This window comes from Toxorhynchites rutilus, chromosome 2 (assembly GCF_029784135.1).
Source record: "Toxorhynchites rutilus septentrionalis strain SRP chromosome 2, ASM2978413v1, whole genome shotgun sequence".
NCBI lineage: Eukaryota > Metazoa > Arthropoda > Insecta > Diptera > Culicidae > Toxorhynchites > Toxorhynchites rutilus.
Window position 1 is genome coordinate 245,007,029 of NC_073745.1, and position 21,820 is coordinate 245,028,848.

At 35.9% G+C, this 21,820-nt stretch overlaps 5 protein-coding genes across 5 annotated transcripts; 3 read left to right on the forward strand and 2 right to left on the reverse strand.

Annotated features, from left to right (window-relative positions):
- Positions 1–3,274: 3,274 nt before the first annotated feature.
- On the reverse strand, positions 3,275–3,702 carry LOC129771851 (cuticle protein 19-like). The gene is made up of 2 exons (XM_055775944.1): positions 3,664–3,702; positions 3,275–3,600 (listed from the first exon to the last, which is right to left on the reverse strand). The coding sequence occupies exons 1-2, from the start codon at positions 3,670–3,672 to the stop codon at positions 3,295–3,297; spliced, it is 315 nt and encodes a 104-aa protein (XP_055631919.1). The 5' UTR covers positions 3,673–3,702; the 3' UTR covers positions 3,275–3,294.
- A 375-nt stretch (positions 3,703–4,077) lies between these two features.
- Positions 4,078–4,450, forward strand: LOC129764760 (cuticle protein 19-like). Its single transcript, XM_055764227.1, has 2 exons — positions 4,078–4,086; positions 4,145–4,450. Exons 1-2 carry the CDS (start codon positions 4,078–4,080, stop codon positions 4,448–4,450), a joined length of 315 nt encoding a protein of 104 aa, XP_055620202.1.
- Positions 4,451–9,373: 4,923 nt separating this feature from the next.
- Positions 9,374–9,744, reverse strand: LOC129766774 (cuticle protein 19-like). The gene is made up of 2 exons (XM_055767372.1): positions 9,736–9,744; positions 9,374–9,679 (listed from the first exon to the last, which is right to left on the reverse strand). The coding sequence occupies exons 1-2, from the start codon at positions 9,742–9,744 to the stop codon at positions 9,374–9,376; spliced, it is 315 nt and encodes a 104-aa protein (XP_055623347.1).
- Positions 9,745–10,281: 537 nt separating this feature from the next.
- LOC129764617 (cuticle protein 19-like) lies at positions 10,282–10,672 on the forward strand. Its single transcript, XM_055763875.1, has 2 exons — positions 10,282–10,303; positions 10,367–10,672. Exons 1-2 carry the CDS (start codon positions 10,295–10,297, stop codon positions 10,670–10,672), a joined length of 315 nt encoding a protein of 104 aa, XP_055619850.1. The 5' UTR covers positions 10,282–10,294.
- Positions 10,673–18,580: 7,908 nt separating this feature from the next.
- LOC129767706 (cuticle protein 19-like) lies at positions 18,581–18,995 on the forward strand. Its single transcript, XM_055768865.1, has 2 exons — positions 18,581–18,630; positions 18,690–18,995. The coding sequence occupies exons 1-2, from the start codon at positions 18,622–18,624 to the stop codon at positions 18,993–18,995; spliced, it is 315 nt and encodes a 104-aa protein (XP_055624840.1). The 5' UTR covers positions 18,581–18,621.
- The last annotated feature ends 2,825 nt before the right edge of the window (positions 18,996–21,820 follow it).

The following is a 21,820-nucleotide window of genomic DNA, read 5'->3' on the forward strand; positions in this document are numbered from 1 at the left end:
TTTCCCACAAGGCATCCCCTCCTCCCTTCCTGAGTGCGTTACGTAACATTTGCATATTCGAATGATCTCATAAACTTAATTTGTGGCCGTTTTGAGTGGTTACTCTGACATGAATGCGTCTGAAATAGTATTCTTGATGTTATTGTTTCGAATATTAATTCCTAGTGTGTAGTGTCTATTTTGCGTTAATCAGACTACTCCCCCACATCTCACGTGTACCAAAACCTTTTTGACGTGGGACTACGTCTAAGGGTGGCGGGGGGTGGAATGAAAAACTTAACACAGAACATGCAGAAAAAAATGAAAGATTCCGAATGCATATAACTCGAACATTTCCTACTGGATCGGAAAGATGTTTGTATTAATTGATAGGGAATATTTCTACGCATCTATCTCAATTCATAAAATGTTATTTATCATTACATAAAAATTTGAATAATTGTAAAATGGTATATAAACGCTCTTACTACCTCGTTTTGATTAGTTCGATTTACGATTTCCCCAACACAGCCATCACAACCCAACAGCCTTGGGGAAATCGGCAATTCAAATACATGAAAGTATGGGGACTTTTGTTCTCACCGAAATATGTTCCCTAAAACAGACTTCAAAACAAAGCAGTCTTGGAGAAATCGGCATTGCAAATACATGATAGTAGGGGGAGCTTTGGTTCCCATCGAAATGTGTTCTCCTAACACATACTTCAAATTCATGAAGCGTGGTAAAATTGGCATTGCAAATTCATGTAAGTCGGGGGTATTTTTGTTCCGACTGAAATGTGTTTCCACAACATAGACTTCTGAATCAAGGTGTCTGGGAGAATCGGCTTTGCAAATAAATGCAAACTGCGAGTACTTTTGTACTCGCTTGCCTTTGTACAAACTAGAGTATGTTTCCTTAACACGGAGCCTGGGAAAATCGAGTAAACATTAGAAGCGAATGAACTTTCAAATTCAAAGTCTCTATAGTATAAAAAGTAGAAAGTTGAAGCTATTGATTCATGCAAGCCGGGGGTACTTCTGCACCCGCATGTTTTTTTTTTGCACTCCAAAAATTGTTTTCCTAACACTGATTACAAAAGCGGGTACGAACACACTGCTTTAGCTCGGTTATTCAAGATGGCATTGAAGGATATGCTTTCATATCTTCTACTCACTCAATTTCTACGCATACCATTTGATGATTAGGTAAAAAGTTGATAACCATTTGCTGCGATAACGCCTATTGATTAAACAACATACATTCGAAGTACATGTCAAAATCGAAACTGAGTGCCTGAAGTTCATCAAATCAAGCAAATTCGCGGTTCGAGAAGTACGCATACTTGAGAGATGTCAACTTCAGAGGGAAATTTAAAATTAAATAATCGTTTGATAATTTTTCCGTTCACATATTTTGTCCTAGGCATCGTACCAAACGTAGAAGGATTGTCCTTAAATTTATTTGTAACGAAGAACATAATCTATGACAATGCATGAATTGACCTTACATGGCATTTATTCAATCTCTTCATTCATAAAGCAAATATATTGTATTCGATTGAATTCGGAAATTGTTTCATTCAATCAAAAATTCAATCAATACGAACAAATGATTGCTAAGCTAAGGTAGTCCCACGTCAACCTTGCGGTTATATCATAAATATAACCCACCCATTTTTTTTCAAATGGTTATATATAATTCCTACAATTTAGTGGTTCATAAACCAGTTGTTGATAGTTCGAGAAGCAAAACCGCGCATCAAACTCATGATAGTTCCGCGTTACAACTTATCTCGCTCTACGGGACTAGTGGAAACAATGCATATGAAAACTAAACATTTTCAAAATTGATATTTTTCGATATTGAAAGTCATCTGCCATATTTTGTATGTGCTGCAAGCAAATTTCAATTTAGTGATTCAGTGATTTTTAAGATAACTTTTAAGTTGAACTTAGAAAAATCGAATCAACTTGAAACCGGGGCAAGATTCCATAAACGATATACCACAAAAGCAATTTTAGTGATTCGTTACAAATTACCATTACCAAACACAATTTTGTTGACTACAACTCGGACCTAAAGGCCGGATTCCAAGCTCATGTGCAGCGCGGAGGACAAGGAAAGCATCCACATGGCGAGGGCTATGCCGAAATTGATCAGAAGCACTAGAGTGTTGGGTATCAATTTTGTTCTGTTTTGCAAAATAAAAATTAAAAATCATTTGGACATATTTTGTTTAAAAAAAAAAAAATGTTATCAAACCGTTTGCAAAAGTAGCTTCAATCGGATGGTTTCATTAAAAATGATGAAAATTTTACAATTTTGAACTCAGCGCTTTCTGTCTAAGTTGCGTTAGGGTGACCAGGAAAAAAAAAGTTTGTCCCAGGAAGAACGACGAGCAAATGAAGAGGGTGTATTTTTGGGTAAGAATTAATCATATCTTTGAGTAGGATTGAGAAATTGGCAAGTTTCACGTCGCAAAATGTTTGCCTTTTTAAGCTCTAAAAATCTCCTGGAGACAGTTTGCACGTAGAAAACGTTGGAATATAAAAGTTAGGGCAAAACCTCTTTTTTTATTGTGACTCTAATGTAACGTGGAATAAAAGCGCCAAACCGGTTGTTTTGGAAGATAGAAAAAACTATGTTAAAATATGTAAAGTTGATAAAAAAAAAACTAGAGCTATAACATTGTTAAATTTTTTTGTCTCTATCTACAAGAATAGGAAGGTTAGATTTGTTTTAAAATTTTGATCATACTTTTTCTGACAACAAAAAAAAACGCTTTCTCATAAGTAACAGCTTTATCTAAGACAGTTTTTGTCTAATGAAAAACTATCGAGCTCTAGATACCAATTTCCACTTAAATACGTTCCCTTCACCATTGTGCGTTGAAGAATTCAACTGACTCCTAACAATAAATAACAAATGTTGAAAAAATTATTATATTCTGGTTCAAAAATTATAGTAAATTAGGTAACGATACGTTTGTAGTTGTCAAAACAATGAAAAAGTCTCAATTTTGTTTGTTGAAAAAATGTTGCGATACGCAGTATTGTACTGCAAACTCTGCTCCATTTATAGAAAAGGAAGCAAGGTTTATTACTGATTGTTCCTTTGGTAACAAACGGCAGCAACTTAATTTAATGTTTTAAATGTTTCAGTTTGATTACAAATTGACACTGTGTGTGATTCATGCTTATTTAAAATAATTCTACTTTAAAACGATTTAAGAATAACAAAAGGGTCGAGGAAAAAAACAATATTTTAAGTTTCAAATGATTTATTATCCTTGCTCATGGATGCAGTCACACATCAATGCTTTTGCTTGATGTTGGAATAGCTCTCTCCATGTGGGTGCTTGCCGTGTCCTTCACGCTGAACATGAGCCTGAAATCCAGCCGTGTGGTCCGAGGTATAATCAACAACACGATGGGTTCCATCGGCTTCATCCAAAGTGTACTGCCCCTTCACTTCATGCCCATCACGAGATTCCCACTGGCTCTTGTGGTCCTTGGTGTGTCCATCCTTGACACCATACTCGAATTTATACTTGGGATCGGTGTGGTGATCATCGATGGCAGCGACGATGACAGCCAGACAGGCAACCAAAGCGATAATCTGTCGAATTAGATAACCGATTATTCTTTCAACTATTCATAACACTCCAATCATCTTACAAACCTTAAACATTTTGTAGCTGAGTCTTGTTACAGGGAACTGTAGAAGCCAAACTGATGAAGAGATGCAATCTAGACAGAATATTTATACATGAAGTACCCTTACGAGCAACATGTGAAGTGAAAGTATATAACAGTTTTATGTGTGATTTCCACTCTCAACCGCAGCTGCGTTTAGGTTAAGTAAAGGCTATATCGACAATAGAAGGATGCTCAGTGAACAACATAACGATCGCGATTCTTTGGCTTGTTTAGCCTTCTTTTACTCACTTCAATCCTTATGGCGTATAGCTTCAGATCAACAACAAAAAATGTTCAAAACTACAAATGATTTCAGCTCGTATAAATATCTAGCTGTTGTTCTCAGTCATCATCAATCTAGCTTCGACAACGAACCGGGACAAATCTAAAATCAAAAATGTTTAAAGTATGTAAAAGTCAACACCAATAAACGGGAAGTCTTCATATCAATTTCTTATCAACAGGTTATCACTCTGATTGCTTGCTTGGCCATCATCGTCGCTGCCATCGATGATCACCACACCGATCCCAAGTACAAGTTCGAATATGGTGTCAAGGATGGACACACCAAGGACCACAAGAGCCAGTGGGAATCTCGTGATGGACATGCCGTGAAGGGACAGTACACTTTGGATGAAGCCGATGGAACCCATCGTGTTGTTGATTATACCTCGGACCACAAAGCTGGATTCCAGGCTCATGTTCAGCGCGAAGGACACGGCAAGCATCCACATGGAGAGAGCTATTCCAACATTAAGCAGAAGCACTGATTTTGTCACAGAATAAAGTTTGAATGTGAAAAATTGTATGATAAGAGATGTTTCTATTTCCAACATTTCCTCCGATAGCACTCCATGAAACGCCGTACACACAAAACGTAACACTGGAATACGACTTTTCTGATTTTTGGCATTTTCTCAAATATTTGATCATTGTAACTGAATGATTATCATGTCAATTCCTCATTATAACATTAGCTTGACAAAAATTTAAAGGTTGTAGATAACATTTATTCAATCAATTCATTGGAATAAATCATCTCAGGCCATACTCCATTGGGTAGAATAATCGCAAAGGGCCACGGCTGGGGAATACCGACGGCCAAAATAGTTGTTTACTTTTAACGTTTTTATATTCTTTTGAATCATTCAACGGCAATGGTATGCGAAATCATGAATTCCTAAAAAATTCCGATCATTTCCCTATCATGGTTGCCAATGAAAATGGTCATCTCGAATTTCAAAAAGTTTCCCCTCATACAAAATATTAGCCAAAGTTTGAGTTTTTTGAAAATCAGAAAACTAACCAAGGGAAAGTAAAGGAAATTTTTTTCAAATTGTGTACCGAACACGGTTTTTTAAAGCAAAGCGGTCCCTATCCCCACACAAAAAGAAGATTTGCCTTCATAGTCATTCTATGCCAAACCGATATAGTGGTTCCCAGATTTTCGTGAAAAGTGAAAATTTTGTTCTTTTTTGAAAAACATTTTAGGGTGATGAAAAAAAATTTTTTTTTGCTCTTTTTTCCTAAAATGACTTTTTTCAAAAATTCATAACATTCGAACTACCGAACCGTTTCTAATAATCGGTATATTAAATTAAAGACAATACATAATTTTTCTTTGAAAAAATTTTTGCGCTTACAAAAACTTTAAATTTAGTTTTCGTATTTTTTTATTGTATTTGTTTTGACGTAGGACTACATCTTTCATTTCTATACCGGTGTAAAATCAAAGTTTCGAAAACGAAAGCGTTGCGCCGAAGACCGAAATTTTGAGCGTTAATAGCTCCTAAACAACTGAACGAAATGGTATGATGAACACTTCATTCGAAAGATAAAATGTCTACGCGTTATATACTTTGCGTTACTTTTTGATCCAAAAACTTGCTTCAATAGCCTTAAATTGCCTTCAAAACAGGCTATAGAAATCACAAATCCGTATAAAAGCGAACACCGCTCGGAAATCCACTCAGTTATAATTGAACAGCGATTGAAGCATTTTGTCGCCGTTGTGGTACTGTTGTGAACGGTGTCACCAAGAGCCTGGAGAGTAATGCCACTGAGAAGGCGACCAAGAAAATATCAGCATCGAAAAATGGTTCCGCTTGAGACATCGGAGCAGCCACCACACACACATACACGCGCGGAACTCTTCGTTTGGTTGCCATCCAGCATCGAGAAGATTCCGAAAAGATGTCAATCGGCTCCGAAACGGCCGATTTTGATGAAATTATGCACAAAAACCTTGGTAAACATGACAATAGGTTGTGAACTATATACGATACCGGTAAGACACCGGCCATTGCCATTGAAGAAGAAGAAGAAGACACCGATTACTAAATATTTAATTCCGATTAGCGTGTCTCTATACAGAAAAAAATCAGTAAAAAAAAATTTTTTTATTTGTTTTTATGCTTATATTCTTCGTTTATTGAAAATAAAAGAATAATTTAATTTTTGATTCATCCCCTTAAAGTCAGAAAACACCTTTCTCATATGAAAAAAATATTTTTTTCCCAGAATCTCTCAGGAGGTGATATATAATCATATTTGATGTAAAAAATCCTTCTACACATATGTTCAAATGACAACCATAACAGATTTATTGGCCTTTTTTTTGTTTCGGACTCTGTTGCCTCAAACTGGCTCTACACTAGAAATTATGCTACGTGAGCCAATTCTGTTGCTCTCATTTGAAAGATGAGAAAATTCAGTACAGGATATAGTAGTGGAACATTTCATTCAGTGTATTTAAATAACAATTTTGAGGTTAAAATTCAAAAGTTACTAATTTTTGATGCGTAATTTTTAATTTTATCCCGAAAATTCCTATTAAACTAGATTGTTTCTATCAATCAAATTAAAGCTCTTAAACCACTCTGAAATTTGTTCTTTGATGCTCAACTTCTATCTTTTTTTAATTTCACTGTATTATCAATATAAACAATTCCTGGTGAAAATTCAATTTCACCTTAACGTTGGAAGGCTACATTTTCTCTTGAAATAAGTGATATTTAAACTATAAAAAATATATTTTTTTCGAACTTATATACAGTTATATACAAGTCCAAAATTCTATATAATCGAATCACATATAATCGAGTCAGTATATAATCGAGCCCGACCTGTACTTCAAATCACACTTGCTCAGTTTACAAAATGACAATCGCATTATTGTCATCAATTCTGATTCAGTGCGCAAGCGTTACTAAAATCATTGAAGGTATCTGCACAATGACGCGAGAAATTGTGATTCGAAGAAAAAAAAAATATCTTGAATTAACGCACATCGTTCATACGACTCTCTCCATGTTCTTCTTCAATGGCACTAACGTTCCCAACGTTCGCATTCTCATTGTAGTATTACTTGCATAATTTTGAGTAGTACTTAGTTGAGATTTCTATACCAAACAACACGCTCTTAATGTATTCTGGCAAGCTCTAGAATGTGTGTGACCACAATGCAAATCAGAAGAAATATTTTTGGCGAAAAATGCCCGACCGTTCTGAAAGAACACGATGAATGTTGCACAAACATTAGACAACGTGATCCTGCCACAGGTACTCCATTCATTATGAACATCATTACTCATTTTGAAATAAAATTTATGAATAGCTATAGCTATTCATATTCAGATGAATAAAATAAAAGAGTGCTCACGATGGTTTCTGTGGGTGTCGTATATGATATCGTGACGTTATATGATATCGTGAGCTGTAACAACAATTCATGGTCGTGATGTACGTGAAGGTAGAGAGCGAACGATGGCGATTCCTACGACCTTATCAACATAAGTGGCTTGAAGGAGAAAACATTCACTTGGAAAACGCTATCATGAGCAATGCCATAACAGCGTCAGGATCAAAATTATCCGAACGGATTGCAATTTTGTATGCCTAAATCCGTTCGACTCAAGTCCAATCGAGTGAAAATGTGTCAACCTTGCGATGCAATTCGACATAGACAACATTGAGCTCCGTGTTCCATTTCTGTGGAGCAAAAATGCAAAATGGATATTCGGGAGGTTTTTAAACAAAACATTTTATCCAATTTTTTTTAATGAAAGTTAATTCTACATATCAAAATGTGTTCGATGTGAAAAAGCAACACATTCTCTAATTGTGGGATAAATCTTGAACGAAAATTGTGTCTGACGATGATTTTATGTTATGTATAAAGTTTTGGTGGAAATGCAAGCAAATTTATAGACAAAAAAGTTAAGTTAGGGTTAGGACTATGTCTCCTATGTATCTAAACGACATCGAGTGACCGTAAAATTCGATCGAGTTTCAAAACAATCGTATTCCGAAATATATATCGATACTGTTACCACAATAATGGTGTATGGTTCATGCGGTGATTCGAAACCTTTATCGCCTTGCGTAGTAGATGGAATATGTACAAAGCGTTTTCCTAGAGATTTCATCAACGACACGATCGCAAGCGTAGGCGAATATTTAAACTGATAATGTCATTCACAATTATCAACAACGCAGATTTTGAAATTGAAAATCGTTGAGTAGTACCAAATTCACCTCAGCTGAGCAGAGAGCAATTAATACATTTGCAAGTCCGTGGATAGAGCAAGTAGCAATATGGCTGTGATACTAAATTAGAATACCGCTGTGAATACTCCTCGATTGAATGACAACAACGAAGTAATGCGGTTCCAAATAAGAACGATACAACAGCTCCATTGTTTTCTGGCGTATCGTTGATTTCTTAATTCATGAACGAGACCCAGCAGTTATAAATTAAGCCGAGTATATTGAAAAAGAGAAGCGTGTTTTTTCCTACAACGAGACAGCATTTTATCGATATGAATGTTGATTTCCTTTAATTCATTTTTCAACTTTACGACGAAAATCTACTACTTTTTTTCTTTCTGCATTTAACTTCTGAGAGATCAAACATAAAAGTTACATTAATGAAATGCATTGCATCATGAAACATCATAACAACTTCCGTTGAAATCGTTTCATTCGTTCTTTTTACCGATCACATTCGAATAATTTTGTAGACCGTTACAACATTCAAACACACTTAAAATACATTAGTTATGTTTTATTCAACACCCAAAATATTCTCTAGAAATAATTAAAATGACAGAACAACGTTTGCGGGTCAGCTAGTTTTTATATATTTTTTCTTGAAAGCTGATTGAAAGAATTTTTTACACATCTCTGATTTTAGGATATGTTATGTAAAAAATCCTAAACTTCCAGAAGAAATATTTTAAAGAATAGCGCTCTAATCCAAAACCATGAAAACAACAAAACAAGTACAATAATAAACTGCGAAAACAAAATTCAAAATTGCAAACATAATATTTTTCCAACAAAATAGCTTTAATATGATATACCGATCATCTGAATCGGTCCAGTAGTTCATAAGTTTGAAAAAATGTCATTGGAAAAGTGAGTAAAAAAAATCGGACCACTTTAAAATGGAAATGAGCACCCTAATGAAAAAATGAAAAAAATACGGGTCTAATATTTTGCGATAAGAAACAAAACTGCCAATTTTGACGAAAATATGAGAATCCCTACATCGGTTTGGCATGGAATAGCTGTATAATGCAGCTAAAAAATTTTAACAAACCTGAGATTTGGGAAAAATTCGTAAAATATTAACAAAATATTATTCATATTTCTGGACGCACAAATTTATTCACTTAATTTTTAACAAGAATTTAGTGCTTCTGCTTAATGTTGGAATAGCTCTCTCCATGTGGGTGCTTGCCGTGTCCTTCACGCTGAACATGAGCCTGGAATCCGGCCTTATGGTCCGAGGTATAATCAACAACACGATGGGTTCCATCTGCTTCATCCAAAGTGTACTGTCCCTTTACGGCATGTCCATCCCGAGATTCCCACTGGCTCTTGTGGTCCTTGGTGTGTCCATCCTTGACACCATATTCGAACTTGTATTTGGGATCGGTGTGGTGATCATCGATGGCAGCGACGATGACGGCCAAGCAAGCAATTAGAGCGATAACCTGTTGATAATAATATTGTGAAGATTTCCCAATTATTACTGTTAACATCTACATACTTTCAACATTTTGGATTTTCGATTTGTCTCGGTTCGATGTCCAAGCTTGACTGATGATGATTGAGAACACCTGCTGGATATTTATACCATCAACAATCATTAGAGATTTTGAACATTATTTGTATTTACTCTAAAGTTATGTGAGTTGTTCATTGTTTTGATCTATACATGGCAATTTTGATTAGTGACACCCAAGAACAACTGCATTGTTACGATGTGCCTGTTGAAAGCTGTGGTGAAATTACTACAATTTAATGTGAAATGCATCTAAATAGTTATTTTTTTCTGCCATGTGTGTGCCAGAGAACTTTTGAATAGAAGAGGACTGATCGAATCAAGGACTCTGAATTGTTTGTTATTTACCACGTATCCTTCTACCTTGCGATCTTGCGATTCAAACTTACCAACGGCTGTGAGTGGAAACCTTAAATGAAACTATTATATACTTTCACTATACATGATGCGCGGAAGGGTATTTCATGTATAAATATTCTGTTCAAATTGCATCTCATCATCAGTTTGGTTTCTACAGCTCACTGCAACAACTCTCAGCTACAAAATGTTTAAGGTTCGTAGAATTAATGGGATTTCATAAACATTCAGAAGGATAATCGAATATCAATTTCGACAGATTATTGCTTTGGTTGCCTGCTTGGCTGTCTTCGCCGCTGCCATCGATGATCATCACACCGATCCCAAATACAAGTTTGAATATGGTGTTAAGGATGGACACACCAAGGATCATAAGAGCCAGTGGGAATCTCGTGATGGGCATGAAGTGAAGGGACAATATACTCTGGATGAAGCCGATGGAACTCATCGTGTTGTTGACTACACCTCAGATCACAAGGCTGGATTCCAGGCTCATGTTCAGCGTGAGGGACACGGGAAGCATCCACATGGAGAGAGCTATTCCAACATCAAGCAAAAGCATTGAAATGTAGCAATTGAATAATTAAACATTGTGAATTCAATAAATGACTCAAATGCTTCAATCAAGATAACATGATTATTATTTTTTGACGTAGGACTACGTCTTTCATTTCTATACCGGGGTGTAAAATCAAAGTTTCGAAAACGAAAGCGTTACGCCGGAGACCGAGATTTTGAGCGTTAATAGCTCCTAAACAACTGAACGAAATGGTATGATAAACACTTCATTCGAAAGATAAAATGTCTACGCGTTATATACTTGTTGCTTTTTGATCCAAAAACTTGTTTCAATAGTCTTAAAATTGCTTTCAAAACAGGCTATTGAAATCTCCAATCGGTATATAAGCGAGCGGCGCTCGGAAATCCACCCAGTTCTAATTGAACAGCGATTGGAGCATGTTGTCGCTGTTGCGGTGAAGCTCTTTATTTATCATGAAAGCGCGGATGAACGGTGTCACCAAGAGCCTGTTTGTGCACCCTAGGCCAGAAGGGAATCTATCAGGAGGAGAGTGATGCCACAAACGGTTCCCTGGGAAGACATCGCTACACACACATACACGCACGGCTATTAACAGGTGGTTATCGAGTTGGCATTAACCACTGGTGGGCTTCCAGTATCGAGGAAAATGTGGAAATATCTAATCGTTACTGAAAATAATCTGCCAGTTCCTTTGGGAATTTTCAAAATATATTCATGTGAAAGAGTTTAATTGAATGTTTTCTATCCATGTAACACTGTGACCAAATACATTTGGTTTTATGGTTTTTCAATCAATCGCAATTAACAGGATAGCTTCAGAAGATTATTCTTCCCCATCAGTAGGATATTTCCGTATCCAATATTGTATGCGCCCGCAATCGATTATTGCTCAGTCGCCCAAAGTTCCGAGCTCAGAGAGTTCATTCCCCTCTATTTTGCGTTCCAAATTGCCATCGTAAACCACGCCTTCTCTCGATTCAATCACGCACAAAAAGCATACTTAAGCGATATTCTGGTGGTGAGATGCATTCATTTTTCGTGAGGACATCGACAAGACAACATCGTTGCTGAGGGTGCTGGACGGCGAAGGATCGAGATCTGCTCTGAAACGCAAGCAGTTTGTTTGAAACTGTGAGGGAGCACAGAGAAGCCGATCCTTCAGGAGAAGAGAAGGTGACCATCGAAGCAGCCGCTACACACATACATACACGCACGGAATTCTTTCCGTTTGGATGCCATTCAGCATCGAGAAAAATCCGGAAAATAATCTGCCAGTTTATCTGGGAATTTAAAATTACATTCATGTGAAAGAGTTTATTTTAATGTTTTCTATCCATGTAACACTGTGACCAAATACATTGGGTTTTGTGATTTTTCAATCAATCGCAATTAACAGGATAGCTTCTGAAGATTATTCTTCCCCATCAGTAGGATATTTCCGTATCCAACATTGGATGCATAAAATCTTGTGCCTCCAACGTAACGCTCACGTTTTCGAAGTCCCCCAAATATTCATTCATTCAGAATGAATTCAGATTCAACTTCAAACAAATGATCTCTAAATCAACGATAGTCCTACGTCACCCTTGCGGTTATACCATAGATATAACCCACTTCCTGTTTTTTGACATAGGACTATGTCTTTGATTTTTATATAGGGGGGTCACTCTACGAAAAATGTAACGATTCATTAAGAGTTTTCAAACGCATATTTCTCAAAATCGTTATTGCGACATATGTTGTGTTCTATATCATTAGACAGGAAATTTATCCAGCTTTTTTTTGTTTGAAACATGAACAGTGAATCTAGTAAAAAAGTCACAGGAGGGTTGTGTCCGAGACACGAAAAGGGCCGTTTTGTTTGGTTGTTGGGTATTGTTTGTTCATTCCACCAGTGTTTAACGGGTGATGATGACAGAAGGATGATAAACAGTCGTTGGATGGTGCGTATCAGATAAAGGATACCAAAGTGGAACGAGATATGATGAGAACCGCCCTCTATGATCCTAGACGAGATGCCTGTTGTGATATGTATTGTTGAAATAAAGAAAAAAAATTCACCAATGTAATATAAGATAATTATTAATACCGAACACAATTATCAATTTTTCTTATCAGTAAAAACATGTTACTTTAATATAGCGAAAATATATTTGAAATGGGAAAAGTCATTTTCTTTTATAATTTTTACTTTCTGATTGTTTATTCAACCCAGTGCCAATTTTAATTAGACTAACAATGTAGTGAGACTCTATGTTGTACGGGAAAGGGTTAACACAACGGCTATCGTATACAATTTTACACCTACCCTTGTGCTAATTTTTTCACAATACACGATCGGACATTGATATGGAGTTTCACGAAGCAACCAGCATTAAAGTTCCAAATTTAAATTTTATTTGCTAGAATTATTCGTATCACTCTTCTTACTTGCAATATAAAAATGCCCCCGACTTTCATGTATTTGCAATGCCGATTTCCCCTAGGCAGCTTGGTTATGATGTCTCTGTTAGGAAACCGCCACATGTGTCGTCAATTTCGACCAATCAGAAGTGGGTATTTCCGTTAGGATAGGGATTGAGATTTTTCAATTGTTTGATAGTTAGTTTAATGATATATATTATTTAATTCAATATAAAAATTGTTATGGAGTGCCGAAATCGATTGACGCAAAAATTTCATCAATCCATCATGAAATGAATGAGCAATAAGCGTTTGAAATTGGACAATTTTCGCGATTTGCTCGATTCTCGATTTTCAATTTGTACCCCAATATGTTCCCGAAAGACGTAATCCTACGTCAAAAGTTAACAATTTGACGATTTAAATGGGTATGTTTTCTTTCGAGCGCACTAACCATTCGCTTTCCTCCCCGACGTAACGAGCAATCTTTTTGCTCAAATTCGGGCGTTATAATGAGTTGATGCGTATAATGAATCATTCTCCATTTACCGATAATATGCAGTTTATGTAATTGTGGTTCAGGATGTCATAATATCGAACATGTTGTTTGGTTATATAAAAAATTCAATTAAGTTGAGTGCCACGGTTTTATAGCGACTCCATGTAAATTTTTAAATGTATTATCGTCGCCATCGTTTCTTATCGTAGTAGAAGGTATTTTTGTTCGAAAGGGAATGCTTATAAGCTTATATGCTTATATTAGTTACCCTGTATTGTCATATGTTATACTGTCAGTCAACGGTGAGTGACGCAGCCTGAGCGAAAACTCGGTTTCAGGCACTGGTGACTGACATGGCAGTCAACGTGTTAATGAATTTAACCGACTGCTGATTTAGATGATCAAAAGGGTATAATCACGCATATCAGATTAGTCGTCGCGATCTCAATATTATGCCCTCCATATATGTCTTCCTAAGAAACCCACTTCACTTCTTCGAATCCACATGCCCATTCTCCTTTCCTTTCCTATACATAAGAAGAACTCAGCACCGAATGAGATCAATTCTCTACAGCAGCTACACGAACTTCCCAAGAGAGCACTCATGGCCATAGAATGCTCAATATACATCACCGAGCTATATAATAACTTTAAACAATGTTCCGGACAACGGGGCAACGAAGGAGGAAATGCTATTTTTTTCTATAATATATTTCTGTAGTCACAGATTTATTTGCCTTAAGCTTATATTTATGTAGATCCTAATCATTTGCACTTGTGTTCAAAAATGATGACTCTTTGTCTTCTTCTGCATAAATGAATAAACAGAAGAATAGGGTAATAATGGCTTTAATGATATTTTTTGAAACGGTTTTTTTCAGGGCTCTCATTGGATATATCAGAAGAGAAAAAAAATACAGATTTTGAACAATGAAAAAACTCAATTCAAATGCAATTACTGCACCGAATCACAGTCCTATGTCAAGATCCCGTCCGTACCCTAGACCCAGACCCATCCACTTTTTTATCGAACCTAGTTCAGTATATGCCAGGAGTTGAAATTGTTTGGAGAAAACACGTAAGAGCCTTAACATATTTTTGTTCCAAGTTTTTGCCTCTTCTCTTAGGAAAATTATGGATTCTTTTCTATTTTATTTATTTATTTATTTGTTTTTTGACGAAAACCATTCACCGACCAAACCATTTTCGACATCTTTATATTCGGCAAGAGATTGTCCCATTGAAGTACACCGGTGTTAATCTAACGGGTTAGGTCTGGATAATACAGTGAATGCGATAACGTTTCCCGATGCAGGATTTTGATTGCGTCCTTCACGGCGGTACCATGTCGTTGGCCCATTCTGGTCTGTCTGGTCTGTAAATGAATGAAAACACGTTGTATGTAATTTGCACTTCAAGACACCAAAATACTTAAGTCTTTTTATACAACGTATACGGTGAAACTACTCCGGAGGAGATGACTTCTGTTCTGTACGAGAACAGGAAATTTTTGGGCGGTTTCCGAGTCATTAAACATCATGCGCAATAGTGCTGGAGACAATCCATGGATTTGAAGCTTCTTCTTATTAAATGGGTTTATTCTGCTTTTCTCATTTGTATGTCAGTGTGTAACTTCGTAAGTTTGTAGCGCTGTCCCTCATTGAAAGAAGTTTAACCCCCTTTCTTTTTACCGATTGATCTGATATTTGGAACACATCTAATGTTATTTCTGCATCTCTGCAGTCATTATAAAACTACGTATTCCATAGTTTTGAAAATCCAAGATGCCGGCCGGTACAAAATAGCGGATATATTCTTCATTTTTTTTTCAAAGCCCCATCAATGTAGGTATCAAAAGCTCGCCTAGAAGAACACAGTTATTTATGAAAAATGTATTTCAAAGATGGTGGCCGTTACAAAATGACGGACTATATTTTTTTTTATTAAAATCCTATCAAAATGGGTATCGAAAGAAAAGGATTGAGTAGTATAACATATACAACCATGTGAATAATGTGTGCATTAGGGGTGACACATATATATATATATATATATATATATATATATATATATATATATATATATATATATATATATATATATATATATATATATATATATATATATATAGTCATCTAGCATCCCTGGATATGAGTCCAATGTTTACATTTGGTTGTGTTGTTTGGAAGAGGTCCATTTGAAAATCTATAAAATCTTGCAATTACTGAATTGAATTTGATGGTTGCAGTTGAAAACATACATTGCTTATGCAATACTAGTTTAGCCGTGAAATAATTTTTGAAGATAAAGGCGGAGCAGAAGAATACCGATACTTTCAATCAACAAGGTGAACAAACACAACAAACAAACTAGACGATTCGACTGATTTATCGACGAGCGCGGCCAAACGGTCGTCGAGCCAGACGAGCTACTCGTCTGTTTTTAGTCTAGCTCGGCTTCTGGAATATGAAAACAAACGAGACGAGCACTCGTCTGCTCGTCTCGATTTTGAATAGGGTCCTAAATTTAATGACTGTGCTTTTACGTTTGGTTTGATGCCTAGGACTAACAAAATATGTGAACGGGCGAGTTATCAAACGATTATTGTATTTTACATTTTCTTCTGAAGTTTGCATCTCTCAAGTGTACGTACTTCTCGAACCGCGAATTTGCTTGATTTGATAAACTTCAGGCACCCAGTTTCGATTTTGACATGTACGTCGAACGCATATTGTTTAATCAATAGGCGTTATCGCAGAAAATGGTTATCAACATTTTGCCTAATCATCAAATGGTATGCATAGAAATATGAAGACATGAAGATATTAAGGTATATCATTTGATGCAATCTTGAATAACCGAGCCAAATCATTGTGTTTGTACCCGCTTTTGTAATCCGTGTTAGCAGTAGTACCCCTGGCTTGCAACTTTTTATACTATAGAGGCTTTAAACTTGAAAGATCATTCGCCTCTCTAGTGTCTGCACGATTTTCCCAGGTTCCTAAGTTCAGAAGACCGTGTTAGGGAAACACATTCTAGTCGGAACAAAAATACGCCCGACTTACATGTATTTGCAATGCCAATTTCCTCACGATCCATGGATTTGAAGTCTGTGTTAAGGAAACACATTTGAGTCGGAACAAAAATACCCCCAGACCTTGGTTTTGAAATCTCTGTTAGGGAACACATTTCGGTTCGAACAAAAGCTCCCCCTATTTTCATGTATTTGCAATGTCGATTTCTTCAACGCTGCTTGGTTTTGAAGTCTATGTTAGGGAACACATTTTGGTAAGAGCAAAATTCACCCTACTTTCATGTGTTTGCAATGCCAGCTTCCCCAAGGCTGCTTGGATTTGATGTCTGTGTTGGGGAAACCGTAAATCGGGCCAATGAAAACGAGGCAGTTAGGGCGTTTAGATAACGCTTAACATTTTACAGTAACTCAATTGTTTATCTAATGAAAAATAACATTTTATTAATTGCATTATTCCCTATCAATTGATGCAAATATGTTTCCGATCTAGTAAGAAATGCTCGAGTTATAAGCATTCGAAATCTTTCATTTTTATCTGCATGTTCTGTATTTAAGTTTTCATTTTACCCCCCATATAACCCGGTTAGAGGTAGTCCCACGTAAAAATCATTTCAACAATTGTGATAGGGTAACTCGCCATTGTTCTTTTATTTTCTTCGAAATTGTTTACAAAAGTGGACGTTTCAGTTACATCGGATTGCTGTCTTCGGAATACTTTTTCTTTTATTGATTTACACAGTAAAAAACACCAACATAATTGAATTTCAACTGCAGTTCTATTTTCATTTGCACATTTTTGAACAAAAACGTTCTTTAAAAAATTCTGGCTTCCCTTCTAATGGAAATGACAATTTGAGGTTATGTGACAAATTGAATATGAGATGAAAAATAACAGTATGTATTATTCATGTAATAATTCAGTGTAACAGGAGCCCGAATAATTGAAGAGGTGCACACATGAATACCAAACAAACAAAAAACAACATTAAGGCTTTCTATGTTAGTATTTTAGGGAATTATATGATGCAAAGATTTCAATTTATCACAATCTGACGATATAATTCAATATCACATTTTTGCTACGAAAAATGACATAGAATAGGAAAGATTTTAACTTACTATAGAAAATGGGAACCATTTAGCATAAAATAATTTGGTGCAGCATAAAATAATCAATGAAAAAAACTATAGTTTGAACCAATAAGTGACAGATGTATTAATATTACAACAACAAGCAATGAAAAGAATGCCGATCACATAACACACATAGTGTCACTTTACATTGGTCAGGAAAACGATCACATATAGAATGTTTCATCCAGTACCTATTTATATAATCATTCAGCGTCAACTCAATCAAAATTATAGGAACTAAGCTATTATTGAAGAAACTGAAGTCTTTTTTTAGATGAACATAATCTGAACCAATACTGATCAAATGTCTTGCAAGTGATTGCTAAAAGACGGTGTTCTCGAAGACAATTCAATTCGATTAGGATTTAATTCTCCGTAAGCGAATGAGCGTTCAATGTGAATACTTATATAACAATTCTAGCAGGCCTTCTCAAATTCGCCTCCCTGATTGTATAACGGCAGTTTTAGAAGCACATATGAACACATTTATAGAACGGAAATAAGAAAACATATGAAACGGAGCGCAAAAACATTGGACATTACTCTTGAACTATTTTCAGGCTTCACCCCCATCGATTCAGTGGCTTATTTTGCATCAGCTGGCCTCTTGCCCTTTGACCTATCGTGTCGTACCATTCGGGTTGTATATATATGCAAAAACAGTACGCACGCAAATATAGGTGCACAGAAATTATGAATGGAAAACGCAAGAAAAAACAATCTGCCGCACAAATTAATACAGAAAGACTTAGTTGACCTTCGCCATCTGCAAGTTTGATCGTCGCTTTGAAGATTTGAAATTTTGATCGTTGCTTCAGCCGTATAAATATACGGCTGTAAATCTGCAATAGCATCAGTTCCACTTCATCGGTTCAATAGAACATTACATCTCAACACGACAAAATGTTTAAAGTTTGTAAAAGCGTAATCAATTGGAGAAAAATAATTAAAACCAACCTTTCGTTCAACAGATTATCGCTCTGGTTGCCTGTCTGGCCGTCATCGTCGCTGCCATTGATGATCATCACACCGATCCTAAATACAAATTCGAATACGGTGTAAAGGACGGACACACCAAGGATCACAAGAGCCAGTGGGAACAACGTCATGGAGATGCTGTGAAGGGACAATATACTCTGGATGAAGCTGATGGAACTCATCGCGTCGTTGACTACACCTCGGATCACAAGGCCGGATTCCAGGCTCATGTTCAGCGTGAGGGACATGGCAAGCACCCACATGGAGAGAGCTATGCTAACATCGATCAAAAGCACTAGAACGAGTAATAAATGAAACCGCGCATGCAGATAATTTGTTTTATTGTTTCGTTCCAGAAAGCATTGATGGGTAATTGAAAGAATTCTAAATATATGATGACAAGGAAAATTTGCATTCAACATAAGGGACGGTGGTTCTGAGCCGATCTTCTAAATTGTAGCGACACCTTGAATATAAGAGGACAGATCTGAATTTTTCGACATGTTCAAAAATGGTAGTCCTAATGCGATGGATCCCCATGGATCTCAGGAATGGCGTTACTTATCACAACAGATCGATAAATTTTAAATAGCGTATTTTAATGTTTAGACCAATAAGAAAATCCTACCTTTGGAATTTCGCGCATTCCAACAGCACATCTAACTCAACTTACATACGGGTCAAAAATACTTATTTCTTCCAAACATAACACTGTGTGAAACAAGTCAGCGAGCATTTCTGACTAGAATTGGGCGATCTTTATGAAAAGATCGAACTTGATTAATAAATTTCTAAACGACGCACAGTGCGATCATTCAGTTTTTTCGGGTGTGCAATGCACTCATACTTGTTTATAGCATACCAATACTATGTAAATAAGTATTGTAAGCTGAATAAAACATCACAATTCATAATAAAGCTGAACTGTCAACTTCTGGCGAGATTGTTGAATGCGAAGGTTTTTATGAAATTTCAAATGGCTTTCACCTCGTTTTTAACAGTGAAATCTTATGCGCCATCAAAACAACTGAAATGGAATGCAACTATCAAGGTTAGTAGTGAATATTTTTATGAAAAGTGACTTGGTTCCAATAATACTCTTTAGAAACGGGGAAGTTGAATTTACAAAGAAATAGAAAATAGTGACATCAAAATTCAAACTTTATATATCGTTTTTAACCCTTTGCGGTCGTATTAAATTTGGACATGGGTATCATACTGGGAATTATTTTTACTTGAAAAAGCAGTGATACATGCACTATTATGAAAAATAAACACTTTTTAATTTTTTTTGTGAACTATATTTATATGTATTAACCTAACAATGTGTTTTTATGTGATGTTTTCGAAAATTATATTTTATAATTCGTCTTCATGTGAAATCTTTCGAAACAGTATCCAACATGCAGTGCTGGATTTAACTACATGTGTTGCAAAAATAATTAGTTTGGCGTCTCCCGCCTTTAATCCTTCTATTTGAACATACTGAACAATCCTTACTTTTTACATCTTCACAAAGCCGCAGTACATGGAGTTTTCCATTAAGTCTTCCCTGTTTATCTGAGGTGGATTTGCCACGTTGCACAGTGCGTTGAGCCGAAGACAAATTTTTTTTCAGGTGTCCAATGCACTCATACTTGTTTATAGCATACCAATACTATGTAACCAAGTATTGGTATGCTATATGAAGCATCACAACAACTATTAAAAGCAGCTGAACTTCTGGCGAGATTGTTGCATGCAGAGATTTTTGTGAAATTTCGATCATTCAAGAGCGAAATTTTTAAAGATGTAGATATTTATAGTGACGAGGACATTTGAAATGAGCAGGAATAATACATGGAGAACGTAAAAGAAAAGGTTCTAAGTTTGGAGCAAGCTGCAGTTTTGTTTATGAATTAATGAAGTGATGAAAATGCCATCATTTTTCTTTTTGTTTTAGAAAGAAATCCGAGTAAATCATATGAAGTATAATCAATACATAGTTTTTCTTTTATTATCCGATAAATATTAGACACTTTTGCCATAGGTCTAATAAATGTGTAATTAATGCCAGCAATGTGTATCTGAAATGATCAGCACTTTTCGCTTTTGACAAACAAAGATTTTTGATCACATAAGACACTTGTGCAAACAATCATTCTGCTCTTTAAAAACAACTACTTCAATTAATTTGAACCAGTAGTTACTCAAATAATGATTTCTGCGTATCCGAAAGGATCAGAACTATTCACTTTAGATAAAAAAAGATTTTGTCGCTTGAGACACTTATGCGATTATTCAAATGACAAGAGTCACTTATGCAAACAGTAGTTCTGATACCTATGAACATTTTTGTCATCACACCAAAGAATTATAATGGCTAAATTCTGGTGTTATGATTTTTATCCCACATTCCTATGCATTCAACGCACTGTGCGTTGTCTTGTATGGGTGACTACTTTGTTTGATACTGAGTACCGTTATCTATTACTCATATGAGCACCGTATTGATTTTTTTTATCTGTATTATAGTGATTTTCAATCTCAAAATATTCCACTTTTATGCATTATCGAGTTAAATGTATATTGATATCTTTTTTTTTCTTCCTTCAAATCGACGCGTGTTCGAAGAAATAGGTATATGAGGAACGCCCGTAAACCTAGTGTTAAAAAATGTCCTGTTTGAGAACATATATGTCTTGGGTGCAGTTCCTGTAGTTATAAAAAATATTCAATAACTAGCTGACTCGGCGAATATCATCCCACCCACAATGATTTGAATCATTTCGAACACCCTGCTAGAATGGTACCATAGCAAAAAAATAAAAAATACGGGTCTAATGGTTTGCGACAAAGAACAAAATTTGCACTTCCCACGAAAATCCGAGAACCACTATATCGGCTTGACATGGCTGTATAGATATACAAAATTTGCTGAAAAAGTCACAGAAGGGTTGTGTCCGAGACACGACCGCATAGTTGACGTAGGATTCCGTTAGGCTATCTGTTGATTTTGGATATGTTTGAAGAATTACAATAATAATAACTCTTTGATAATGATTTGGTGACTCTGAAAAGGGTAGTTTTGTTTGGTTGTTGGATATTGTTTGTTCACTCCACCAGTGAGTGATGATGACAGAAA